Source organism: Miscanthus floridulus, unplaced genomic scaffold (genome assembly GCF_019320115.1).
Source record: "Miscanthus floridulus cultivar M001 unplaced genomic scaffold, ASM1932011v1 fs_214_2_3, whole genome shotgun sequence".
In the NCBI taxonomy this organism is placed as follows: Eukaryota; Viridiplantae; Streptophyta; class Magnoliopsida; order Poales; family Poaceae; genus Miscanthus; species Miscanthus floridulus.
In genome coordinates, this window is record NW_027096388.1 from 5,238 (window position 1) to 18,793 (window position 13,556).

The following is a 13,556-nucleotide window of genomic DNA, read 5'->3' on the forward strand; positions in this document are numbered from 1 at the left end:
AAGTTGCTCCAAGTGCACTCAGAATAGTTACTAAATTAGGAATTATACAGCACCAAACAAGTGGAATAACAAAGGCAGATAACAAGAAAACATAAAGACTCTTAACCATTGTTTTTAAGTCATCTCCAAGGCGACGCCTAGGCGTCCAGGCGCTATTTTAAGCTGGGCATCGGCCTCGCCACGAGCAGCATCTGTATGGCGTCCGCCTTGCAGAAAAAGGCGTCGCCTAGGCGCGATTAGGCGACGTTGGAGCTCTGAGCGGCCTGAGGCGGACGACGCACGAGCGAATCGGACGCCGCCTGGCCGCGAGAGTTGCGCGTGCGGGAAATCGCGGCCGCAGGAGTTGCGCGCGCGCGGGAATCACTACTGCGGGAGTTGCGCGCGCGCGGGAATCGCAACCGCGGAAGTTGCGCGCGCGCGGGGAAATCGCGGCGCGGGCCTACAGCTCCCGCAAGTCCCTATCTCATCTCTCCCGTGCGCAAAGCCGCAAACTCACCTGTTCTTGGCGCGCGCGGCCGCTCCGCCTCTTCTTCTCAATCGATTTGTGCCTCCCCTGCTTCGATTCGAGTCTTCCCTGCTTCGATTTGAGCCTCCCCTACTTCGATTCGAGTCTTCCTCTTCTCCGCTGATTTGTGCCTTGGATTCACAGCTCCTTGCGCTGCTCCGCCAGTTCCAGCCTCCGGCAGCTCGGGGGACAGGACGACAGGTACGTGTGAGCATCTCTTCCTCTCCCTCCAGCTTCACTTCACCGGTGACGATCCATACCGGCGACGGGCCTCGCTTCGCTTCGTCTGTGTTGTCAACTGCCTAGGGATGTTGTATCTAAATGGAGTGGTATTGAGCTTTTTTTCTCTTTTAGCTTGAGCATATGTTATGAGGTTATTCCACTTCTGAGAATAGTAGGATGTTTCATCGAGTCATATAGTTACAACAAACTCTGATATATCATATTTGTGGAGAGTTCAGTGTTGGTGTAGAAAGTTATAATACTCTAGGGATTCTAGGTGACACTATGGCTGTTACTGTTACTAAAATTTGAAACCTCATTGGCTTTATGATTTGTTTGTTACTATGCTCTCCCCTTCCATCTTTTAATTATACTCTTAACTCTTGGTCTTTGCATGTAACAGCTAGCAGCAAACAATGGCAAGTCCACCTTCTGTCAACAATGCCAATTATGATCCAAAGAATGATCCAGCAAGGAAGGCCAAGTCGAAGGACCCTGGTTGGAAGTATGGCTATTGGGCGAATCTTCAAAACCGAGATGAGGTGACATGTACCCTGTGTGGCACCATGGTTCATGGAGGGATCAAAAGGCTGAAGCAACATCTAGCTGGTGGCTATGGAGATGCCGTAATGTGTCAAAAAAACCACTACTCCAATCAGAAAGCAGATGACAGATTACTTGGAATCCAACAGGAGGAAAAGGCCATTGTACCTAGATGATGATGATGATGATGAGCAGCAACAGCAAGAGCAGGAAGGAGAAGCAGATGTGGTAGTAGTGAAGGAACTGCACCTGAACCTGAATCCCAAACCTCCAAGGCGCACCCAAGTTCAGGGACTGCAACAAAACAAAGGCGTGCAGCCTATTCATACAAGGTTGCAGCAGCAAGCAAGGCCAAGGCAAAACCAAAGGGGAACAGAACAATTCTTGAGATGCTTCAAAAAACACCTGAAGAACTAGTTGATGAAAGGCGTAAAGGGTGTTTTCAGCCAACAATTCAGTCCAGCACAAAGACCAAAGAGTAGCAACATTATGTGGATATGCAATGGGCCTTGTGGTTTTATGAGTGTGGCATACCATTCAATACAGCAGCAGCAAGACAATTTCAGATTGCAATTGAGGCAACAACGCAGTATGGTTCAGGGTACAAACCTCCTTCTCCCTATCAGCTAGGGGATCCATTGCTTGAAGATGCTGTGAAGATGACAAGCACCATGAGGGAGGACCATGAGCAGGCATGGAAGCATTATGGCTGCACGCTTATGTCAGATGGATGGACCGATAGGAGGGGACGACATTTGATTAACTTCCTTCTGAATAGCCCGGAGGGGACTTACTTCTTGGAGTCCGTCGATGCATCAAGTGAGGTCCATGATGCATATATGATTGCTGATTTGCTGGAGAAGAGAATTGAGGAGATTGGAAAAGACAAGGTTGTCCAAGTTGTCACTGATAATGGGGCTAACTACAAGGCAGCGGGCAAGCTTCTAATGGAGAGAATTTCATCACTGTTTTGGAGCCCATGTGCTGCACATTGCTTGGACCTTATGCTAGAAGACATAGGGAAGTTGAAGGAATTTAAGAAGCCTATTGCACGTGCAAGGCGTGTCACAACCTTCATCTATAGGCATGGGAGAATTCTTAGTACAATGAGAGAGAAGACAGGTGGGGCTGATCTTGTTAGACCTGCAGCCACTCGATTTGCGACCTTGTTCCTCACTTTGAAGAGTTTGCATAAGCACGGAGATGCTTTGAAGGCTCTATTTTATAGTGAAGCATGGACCAGCAATAAATTGGCTAAAACTTCAGCCAGCATGGATGTGCATGACATTGTGCTCTCTACAGAGTTTTGGAATTCAGTTGAGGATTGCCTTAGAGCTTCAGCCCCACTACTAATTGTACTTAGGGTGGTGGATGGTGATGAGAAGCCCACAATGCCAGAGGTTGCAGCGCTTATGAATCATGCAAAAGAGAAGATCAAGCTAAGCTTTGCTATCCAAACCAAGAAAACCTTGCTCAAGAGAATTATGGAAATCATTGAGAAACGTTGGGTGAAACAAATTGACCATCCTTTATATGGGGCTGCACTGTACTTGAACCTAGGGAAATTACATCCTCTCATAAGAGCTGATGATGATGCCACTGTTGGGCAGCTAAGAGGTTGCTTCCTTGAAGTTCTTGGAAGAATGGTGGATGATAAAGATACTCAAGCCAAGATTGATGCTCAATCCTTGGACTATGAAGCCCTTAGAGGAGATGCATTCTCAAATAAGATGGCTAAGCAAAACCTTGAGTCAATGAGCCCTCGTAAGTACTGTTTTCTACTGCAATTTCAGCAATTCTACATTTCTGTAACTTAATTCCAGCAAGTATATTTCATTCTTAATTTGTACTATATTTTTGTATTTGACAATGTAGTTGATTGGTGGTGTTCATATGGTGGTCGTGCTATTGAGCTTCAACGGTTTGCTAGGCGCATTGTTAGTCTATGTGCTTCATCATCTGGTTGTGAGAGGAATTGGAGCACATTCGAGTTTGTGAGTACTAAATACTCTATGATTTTCCTACTACTTAGTTCGTGTTTAATTTCAGCAAGATAAATATTTTCTCTAATTTCTTTTGTAGATCCATACAAAGAAAAGAAACCGCTTGCTGCATAAGAGGTTGAATTCTATTGTATTTGTTTCCTACAACCGGAAGATGAAGACTAGGTTTCAGATAAGGCGTGAGAAAAAAGGAAAGAGTTTTGATCCTTTGGTCATTGAAGAGTTCCATTGGGACAATGAGTGGGCTGACTCTTCTTTTGTATACCATCAAGGTGATTGTGGGTGTGAGTGTGATGCAAATGATCTTAGATGGGAACATGTTGATGAAGCTCTTGGTGCATCAAGCTCACTCCGAGGATGCAATCTTAGAAGGAATGCTAGCAGCAACCGTGCAAGACCTTCTAGCCCAAGTTTGGTTGAAGATGACTTAGGTTCAGATGACGAAGAAGATGAAGCAAGTCAAGACCCACATGACAATGCTGATGTGACAGATTGTGAAGATGCTCCTGGTCCTAATGGCTCCAACAATGGAGAGGACATTGAGGCTGCTGCAAACATCCATGATGAATTTGATGATGGATATTGATTGTTGGGGTGGGGATTGGCTTTTGAGAGATTTCAGTCCAGCTTGCTTTTTGTGTTACCTGTGCCCTGTTCTGCACTTACTTCATTAGAACCTTAAGCTTCGTTTGTAATGTATGTTGTGTGGATGTGGACTACTTTTAATTATGCCACTAGTAGCTCACTAGCTTGTGGTTGTGGATTACTTCGTGGATGTGGACTACTTTTAATTATGCCACTAGTAGCTCACTAGCTTGTGGTTGTGGATTACTTCTAAATTCTAATGTGGCTGGCTGGTTGTGGACCATATTAACTATGATGCTACTTATGCCATATTTTATTTACCCATGTTCCTGTTATTTGATTCCTAGCTTACACAACTTGTTTATATGTTTGCTACATTCCTCATTGTTTCTAACGTTGCTGCATTCCTCATTATTCCTGTAGCTTGTCGCCTGGGAGAAGAAAAGAGAGGTCACATTAACAAGGTAGACTTGATCCATATTTACTTAGCTAATTCATTGGATTATAGTATTATACAACTTGTTTCTGTTACATTCATCATATAACAAATATGTTTTGACTTGCAAGGGGCATGTGTGCTACATGGAACAAGGGCAATTGGAAAGAGGAGAGCTCTACAATCAACATTGAAAGGATCAAGATGCCCAAGAGGGGGGGTGAATTGGGCTAATTCTAAATTTTCTTTCAATAAACAAATCCTACGGATAGCCCAATTAACCCCTTGTGCCTAGAAAAGTGTTTATATCAAACTAATGCACAACAACCTCGCAACCTAAGTTCCAAACTTACTCTAGCAAGCAATTCTATGGATGTAAAAACAAGTATTGAATTGCTCAAAGTAAATGCTCAAAGTAAGTGCTCAAAGTAAATAGAGAGAGAAAGGAACGCGGCGATGTTTTGCCGAGGTATCGGAGAGTCGCCACTCCCCACTAGTCCTCGTTGGAGCACCCGCGCAAGGGTGTAGCTCCCCCTTGATCCGCGCAAGGATCAAGTGCTCTCTACGGGTTGATTCTTCGACACTCTGTCGCGGCGAATCACCCAAAGCCGCTCACAACTTGAGTTGGGTCACCCACAAGCTCCGCCGGGTGAACACCAAACTTCCAATCACCACCAAGCCGTCTAGGTGATGGCGATCACCAAGAGTAACAAGCACGAACTCTCACTTGACCACGCGAAGCCTAATGAGAAGATGGATGCACACTTTGCTACTCTTGATTTGCTAGTGAGGCTACTCTCTTGGATTCTCAAATCACAAACACCTCACTAGGATCTTGCTCTTCTTGGCACTCACAAACGTGTTTTTCAGCTGTTTGAATGAGCAAAGGATACTCCACTCACGAGTGGAGCTTCTATTTATAAGCCAGCCTGAAAAACAAACCGTTATGAGCTTCTGCGGGATGACCGGACGCTCCGGTCGTGATGACCGGACGCTCCGGTCAGTTCAACCCGCGAACCAGTAGTAACGAATCGACCGGACGCTGGCAGGGTCCGGTCAGCACTGACCGGACGCGTCCGGTCGCATAAAACCCTTACTGGAACCTTACTGGACTCGACCGGACGCTGAACCCTCAGGGTCCGGTCAGCACTGACCGGACACGTCCGGTCACTCTTTTCCAAGTCTGGACCCTTACTGGAGTCGACCGGACGCTAGCCCTCAGCGTCCGATCACAAGGCCTTCCAGCGTCCGGTCACAACAGACTTATTCACCTCAGTTAAACGAACTGACCGGACCCTGCGGCCAGCGTCCGGTCACACCGGAGCCAGCGTCCGGTCAGTGTTTGACCCTCCATTCACTTCCAACTTTCGAACATATGTGAATGAAGTTTGCTCCAAAGGATCTTAGGCATTCATGGGAGCTACCTAGAGCTAGTTTTAACAAGTGTGCACCACACCTAACTCACTAGACTCAACTAGGTCAAGCTACCCGTTCATACCCCCCTTCATAGTACGGCCAAAGGAAAAACAAAGTCCTAAACTACTCTAAGTGTCTTTCCAACTCCAATTGACACTTAGAACTAGTCATCCTTAACCTTGTCGTCCATCCTTTGAAAACCGAAACGATTTCCATCGTAGGGGCATGACAACCTCGATTGCCCAATCGATCTCCATTACCATGACCTAACTTAATTGCCTCTGCAAAACACACATTAGTCATAGTAATCTTGTATTGACATTAATCACCGAAATCCAACTAGGGGCCTAGATGCTTTCAATCTCCCCCTTTTTGGTGATTGATGACAATACCACCTCGAGTATGTTATAGAGTGAGGTTTTTGACGGGCTTGGTTCATATAAGCTTTTGTCAATAAGAACAAAAAGAGTTGGTCAAGCTTATATGACCCAAGCCAACACAGTGTACTCAAAGGATATGAATTAAGCATGAGTACAGATAACAAAGCTCATTTGCTCCGAAATATAAACGCGGAAGCAATAGCAAATGAGCATTACCCAAGTGATATGACATATAGATAAAGCAAGGTAGAAGTCACACATGTCAAATATCACAACCACGTAGATAGCACTATCACATATATATAGTAGTATGCATGAAAGTAAACACCCGAATGCATAAGTAATAGTGTATCACACAAATAAAACTCCAAATGTATATAATAAGCTAATACTGGATAACTAGCTCCCCCTAAAGCTCGCTCCCCCTGAGTCTACATACTCAAAACCCTCTCCCCCTTTGGCGTCAAGCACCAAAACCTAAGGGTCGGTCGGCGGGGCTGCAGCGGACGAGTTGGGCGCTGAAGTACGTGGAGCAAGATGGAACTGGGCGCCATCATCATCTGACCCTGAGCTCTGAACTGACTGACCCTCTGAAGCAGGAAGTGTCGCTGAAGCGGTCTGGGTCTGAGCTGGGGCTGGTGCTGCCTGTGATGCTGCAAGTATGTCCGTCGTAGGATCTGACGAGGCGACAGACGAGGGGAGCCTCTGAATGGTCATAATAGCTGGAGCTGCTGTAGACGGACCGGCAGAATGCATGTGAGGCGGAGTAGGCATGCCGGTCAACTCGCTGAATGATGCTCCAAGGCTCCTGGAGACTGACGACTCAGGCACGAATAGCGAAGAAGTCTGCTCTGGTGAGAAACCCGTGTGATAAGGAGTGAACTGCGGGGCTACACCAGGTGAAGCTAACCACTGGGACACCTGTACTGGAGGTGACGTAAACTGAGCTGGAGGCTGTCCCTGACTCTAAAGCCCGATGGGCTGTACTGCTGGAGTCGTCGAAGTGGTAGGTGGCTGTGCAAGCTGGGGCGAAGTCTGTGGCAGTGGGATCCCAATGGCTGTCACTACATGCTGCATGAATCCCATGAGCTGCTACTGCATAAGTAACTGCTGGTGCTGAAGGAGCTGCTGCTGCCGCTGAAACTCGTCCTGACGAGCCTGAAACTGTGCGAAGTTTGTAGCTGTCTCCTGTGCCTGTCGTGTCTGATCCTGCTGCATCCGCTCAAGAATAGCAATGAGAGCGGGGTCTGTCTGTGGAGCAGGTGGAGCAGAACTAGAGCTACCGGCCTCTGCATCGTGTCTGCGTGGAGGCATCTGAGGTATAGGCTGGTAGTCGTCGTCAGAGCTATCACTGTACTCACTCACTCCCTGCTATGCCTCTAGCTCCTCCTCCTCAGTGGCTACAATCCCTCTGATGATCTCGTCCTGCTGAGCTGCAGACTCTGGCACGTCGGGGCGATGGCTAGGCTGACTGGGTGCCTGAGGAGTGGCGTGTCTGATCCTCTGTGACAGGTTGTAAGCTGGGAACTCTGTAGTGGCACCTGTATACTCATCCATCATGCCAGGGGGCTTATCAATCACAACTCTGCGGATGAGGAACGTGATCCAGTGAGCATAGGGAAGCTGCCTGCGACCCTTGAATCCCTCAGCTATAGTATCCTCCATCTCTGAAAGAAGGAGGTCCCAGATGTCAAACACTGTCATCTGTATGATGGCATTGAGAAGCCAGAGCTGTAAGCGAGTCAGGCCCTCCCTGTATCCCAACCTGGGAAGCAGTGTCCTCCTGATGATGGCCTCTAGTATCCTCGCTGTAGGAGTCAAGTCACTGGGGTTCCTGCTCGACCCCTCACCGAACGGCTCCTTGAAGCAATGCCGCACTAGATCTGTAGGGGGCACCTGCCCTCCATGAGGACGCCTAGGAGGCTCCTGATGTCCATAGCAAACCTCATGCATCTTTACAGGCTGCTCCTGTAGTCTCAGTATCTCCCTGACTCTGCCACTAGTCACTCTGTAGTCTTTGCCTTTGAAAGCAAAATGAATGAATCTGTGATGAGGATCAATGTAGAGCGAGGCATAAAACTGACGGACCCAAGAAGGTACATATATGCCCGTCCGTCCAATCAAATCTGTCAGTCCTGGCAAATATGACAAGTATTGCCGAATGCCCTCTCCGGCTGCTGCCACAATGGACTCTATCTGACAGACCCTCTGTGATCTGAACACTGCCCCACTGTTAAGATATGCATTGTAGAAATCCTCATGCAGTGGCGTGTAGAACCCCTCAGCTACTCTCTCATCCCTCCTAGGAGGAAACCAAACCTCAAACTCAACAAACCGCAGCTGCTGAACCTGCCTGGCTGTAGCGGCCCTCAAGTCGAGGTGAACCACTGGAGGCGGACCCTGTGGTCTGGGCGGAGGGCGTGAACCCCTGCGCTGTGTAACTGGCCTCGGTGGAACTGCAGCACTGGTACGACTCGAGCGGCGTAGCTGAGGTGCCGGCTCGGTCTCCTGACTCTCCTGAGTCTCCTGGGCTGGCTGAGGCTCTGCTGGTGGAGGCTGCTGCTGTGCTGACGGACCCTCCTCAATGGCGACCCGTCGTCCTGCAAACGTGGCAGTCCTAGCTGGACTACCATGACGACGCTCAACCTCCTCAATCGCAGCTCTGACTGCGGGTGAAACTGGCTGATCTGCAATGACAACTCCGCTGCGGGTACCACCTCTCTCGGCACGCTCTGCGGCCTCTGCAACAGCTGCTGCTCTCGCTGTCTCGGCGTCGGGGTACTTGCGCTTCTTGGATGTCAGCTGCTTGGTTGACTTGCCTTTGGATCCGGCTGGCTGACGAGGCGGGGGCCTCCGATCATCATCACCTGGGCCACCACCAACATTCTTGGTGCGAGCCATCTGAACTGACAAGATGGTGAACTGTCGCTGATGAAGATCAACTGACAAACTGCCGCTTTCGAGGCTTGGCCTCGATCCTTACTCGCGAGCTTGGCTCCGAGTTAACTGCCAACTGCCAATTGAACCACAACGGAACCGACTCGCTGCACGATAGAATAGATAGATATACAAATAAATACCATATGTCTAATAGATACGAAATCCTAATAGAGAAAGCAATGTAGATGCGAAATCGAATCGAGTGGCTTTCTACCTGACGAACGGCGATCCGAGAAGAGATAAGATATCACGTGGGGGATACTCGGAACCGGGCTAGGGTTAGGTCAAATGCCCTGAATGCAATGGGGAATTAGAGCATTTAGAATTGATCTAGGTCACAATTTGAAGATCAAGATTGAAACGCAAAAACTCGCCTTACCAAACAATGGGAGGATAGGGCAAGATTACTTGGCGAAGATTTTCAGCCTTGGCACCGATGGAACGACGAGCTTGGACGCGAGAAGGCCGTCGAGGAGCTGAGCGGGCGGTGGCGCGTTGGATGAGCCGCGAGGCTTGGTGGCGCGCTAGGCCGGGGCGCGAGACTCGGCTGCGGGCACGGGGAGGCTGCGGCGGCGCGACTGGGCAGGGGCACCGAGGCGCGGGCGCGAGGTGAGGCGCGAGGAGGCGGCGGCACAACCGTGCGGCGGCTTGGCGAGGCAGCGGCGGCGCGGCTTGGTGGCTTGGGCTAGGGCACGGCGGCGGCTCGGGCTTATGTCAAGGAAGAAGAAAAGGTCCGGATAAATAACCCCCAAAACGCGACAGAAAAGGAAACGGGAAAAGAGTCCTTAAGACGCGCGAGATCCACTGACCGGACGCTCCGGTGGTAGCGACCGGACGCTACCACCCAGCGTCCGGTCGATTCCAGAGAGGTCCAAATCCTCTGGAATCGCGACCGGACGCGTCCGGTGGTCCATGACCGGACGCAGGCAGGGTCCGGTCAGTACTGCTTGTCCTTCCTTCGATCGACCGGACGCAGAACCCTTCCTGACCGGACGCACAGACGCAGCGTCCGGTCACTCCTTCATTAGCAGTTCACCTCCTGTGAACTGACCGGACGCTGGACAGCAGCGTCCGGTGCAGCGTCCGGTGCACCTTTTACAGCAATCCTTCAACAATCCTTCGCGCTACCTGTTCCCAATCAAGTCCCAACTTGAATAAGATCCAAATAAACACCAATTGGGACTGATGTGAGTGACCTCTCTCAAACCCTCATATTTTTCAAAATATTTTTGCCTTAGGCTATAATTCTTTTTAAGAAAATAGGCAACAAGAGGGCAAATGGAACAAAACGACAAAACAACATTCATGCATATGTAATACTTGTAAGTAAATCTAGTTGCTTGTCAAGTTTGATCCAAGGTTAAGCTTCTTCACACGCTTTTCGGCGGTTATCTTAACCATGTTAGACAAGCCCTATATGCATTGCCACAAATTAAACATGTTGTATATTACAATGAATGCAAGGGACAACACAAGCTCAATTTTTAGTGAAGTTACTAAAATCAAGTACATTGAGCTCGTTCCGCAATCTACAAAATGTAGCCTCATCTAGCGGTTTAGTGAAGATATCCGCTAATTGATCTTCGGATCTTACACCTTCTAGTGATATATCATTTTTAGCTACATGATCTCTTAGAAAGTGATGGCGGATATCTATATGCTTGGTGCGAGAATGTTGAACCGGATTATTTGCAAGTTTTACCGCACTTTCATTGTCGCACAAAAGAGGTACTTTCTCTAGAACTACTCCATAGTCTAGTAAAGTTTGTTTCATATATAATATTTGTGCACAACAAGCACCCGCGGCAATGTATTCCGCTTCGGCGGTGGACAAAGCCACACTATTTTGTTTCTTGGAGGACCAAGACACAAGTGATCTACCAAGCAAATGGCACCCTCCGGATGTGCTCTTCCTATCAACTTTGCATCCGGCGTAATCCGAATCGGAATAGCCAATTAATTCAAATAAAGCTCCTTTGGGATACCAAAGGCCAATGCTTGGTGTGTGCTTAAGATACCTAAGGATTCTTTTTACGGCAATTAAATGTGTTTCCTTAGGACTAGCTTGAAACCTAGCACACACACACACTAAACATGATGTCGGGCCTAGATGCGGTTAAATGTAACAAGCTACCAATCATAGAACGGTAGAGAGTTTGATCAACCGAGTTACCTCCCTCATCTAGGTCGAGATGTCCATTGGTAGGCATTGGGGTCTTGATTGGCTTACATTCATCCATCTTGAATCTCTTGAGAAGATCTTTAGTGTATTTCTCTTGAGAGATGAAGATGCCTTCTTTCATTTGCTTGACTTGAAAACCAAGAAAGAATGTAAGCTCACCAATCATTGACATCTCGAACTCCTTAGACATCAATTCACCAAATTCTTTGCATGAGTCTTCATTTGATGATCCAAAGATGATATCATCAACATATACTTGACAAATGAAGATATGCCCATCAAGCTTCTTGGTGAATAGTGTGGTGTCCACCTTCCCAATGGTGAAGCCCTTCTTAATAAGGAAGTCCCGAAGGCGCTCATACCAAGCTCTTGGGGCTTGCTTAAGCCCATATAGTGCCTTGGACAACCTATAAACATGATTAGGATATCTAGGGTCTTCAAACCCGGGAGGTTGATCAACATAGACTAGTTCATTAATAAAGCCATTTAAGAATGCACTTTTCACATCCATTTGGTATAATTTCATTTCATGATGTGATGCATATGCAAGAAGGATACGGATGGCTTCTAATCTTGCAACCGGTGCAAAAGTTTCTCCAAAATCTAAACCTTCAACTTGAGAGAACCCTTTTGCTACTAGTCTTGCCTTGTTCCTCACAACAACACCTTGATCATCTTGCTTGTTGCGGAACACCCACTTGGTTCCAATGACTCTTGCATCTTTTGGTCGCTCTTCAAGATTCCAAACTTCATTGCGAGTGAAGTTGTTCAACTCTTCATGCATGGCATTGATCCAATCCGGATCTTTAAGAGCATCTTCTACCTTGGTAGGCTCATAGCAAGAGACAAAAGAGTGATGAGCAATAAATGAAGTAAGTTTTTGAGATCTAGTCATCACCCCTTTTGTTGGACTCCCTATAATGAGATCTTGTGGATGATCTTGTAGGAGAGGTGTATTTCTTCTATTGTCCACTTGACGAGGAGGTTGTGGAGCATCAACATCTTGTGCTTGTACCACCATTTGCTCATGGGAGATATGAGTATCTTCATTTTCTACTCTCCCAACTTTATCACCATCTTGTGGTACATTTGATGAAGAAGGTTGGTTAATGACTTGTACATCATCTTCATCATCTTTTGGCTTGATGTCTCCCACCGGAATATTCTTCATAGCCTCCCTCAATGGTTCATCACCTACATCATCAAGATTCTCATGTGCTCCTTGGGAGCCGTTAGATTCATCAAATTCCACATCATATGTTTCTTCAACCAAGCCGGTGGCATGATTAAATACTCTATATGCTTTGGACTTCAATGAGTAACCAACAAGAAAACCTATATCACAACGCCTTTGAAACTTCCCTAGGTGTTGCCGCTTCTTGTAGATGTAGCACTTGCAACCAAACACCCTAAAGAAGGAGACGTCCGGCTTCTTCCCATTGAGCAACTCATATGGTGTCTTGACAAGGAACTTTTGAAGAAATAGGCGGTTGGATGCATAACATGCGGTGTTGATTGCTTCCGCCCATAGAGCTTCGGGGGTGTTGTACTCATCTAGCATTGTCCTTGCAAGAGTGATCAAAGTCCGGTTCTTCCTCTCAACTACACCATTTTGTTGAGGAGTATAGGTTGCGGAGACTTCATGTTTGATTCCAACTTCATCACAATAAGCTTCTATGTTTGTGTTGTCAAATTCTTTGCCATTGTCACTTCTTATCTTCTTGAGCTTCACTTCAAATTCATTTTGAGCTCTCTTGGCAAATTTCTTGAAACAAGATGCAACTTCGGATTTGTCATGAAGGAAGAACACCCATGTATATCTTGAATAGTCATCCACAATCACAAGACAATAGAGATTTCCTCCCAAACTCTTGTATGTTGTCGGTCCAAATAAATCCATGTGTAGGAGTTCTAGCACTCTTGTGGTTGACATGAAAGCTTTGGTTGGATGAGTGTTTGCAACTTGCTTGCCGGCTTGACATGCACTACAAAGCTTGTCCTTCTCAAACTTCACATCCTTCAACCCTCTCACCAAATCATTCTTCATAAGCTTCTTGAGTGAGCTCATCCCAACATGAGCAAGTCTTCTATGCCATAGCCACCCAAGTGTTGTTTTGGTGAATAGGCAAGTCTTCAAGTTTGCATCTTCGGAGGTGAAGTCAACTAGATATAAGTTGTTGTATCTAAATCCATTGAATATCACTTGATTGTCATCTACCTTGGATACAACAACCTCCTTCTCGGTGAATAAGCATTGAAAGCCAAGATCACACAATTGCCCAACGGATAGCAAGTTGAAGCTCAATGAAGCAACATAGAGCATATTGGAGATGGAATGATCATT

At 47.1% G+C, this 13,556-nt stretch overlaps 1 protein-coding gene across 1 annotated transcript; it reads left to right on the forward strand.

Annotated features, from left to right (window-relative positions):
• Window positions 1–1,143: 1,143 nt before the first annotated feature.
• On the forward strand, window positions 1,144–3,859 carry LOC136530818 (uncharacterized). Its single transcript, XM_066523533.1, has 5 exons — window positions 1,144–1,434; window positions 1,546–1,699; window positions 1,817–3,034; window positions 3,146–3,264; window positions 3,353–3,859. Exons 1-5 carry the CDS (start codon window positions 1,144–1,146, stop codon window positions 3,857–3,859), a joined length of 2,289 nt encoding a protein of 762 aa, XP_066379630.1.
• Window positions 3,860–13,556: the final 9,697 nt, after the last annotated feature.

Bases quoted from the DNA above. Each gene is read 5' to 3' on its own strand.
- LOC136530818 (XM_066523533.1), top strand. From the start codon at position 1,144: ATGGCAAGTCCACCTTCTGTCAACAATGCCAATTATGATCCAAAGAAT. The intron at 1,435-1,545 runs GTACCTAGATGA...CAAACCTCCAAG, and splicing joins AACAGGAGGAAAAGGCCATT to GCGCACCCAAGTTCAGGGAC. The intron at 3,265-3,352 runs GTGAGTACTAAA...TTTCTTTTGTAG, and splicing joins ATTGGAGCACATTCGAGTTT to ATCCATACAAAGAAAAGAAA.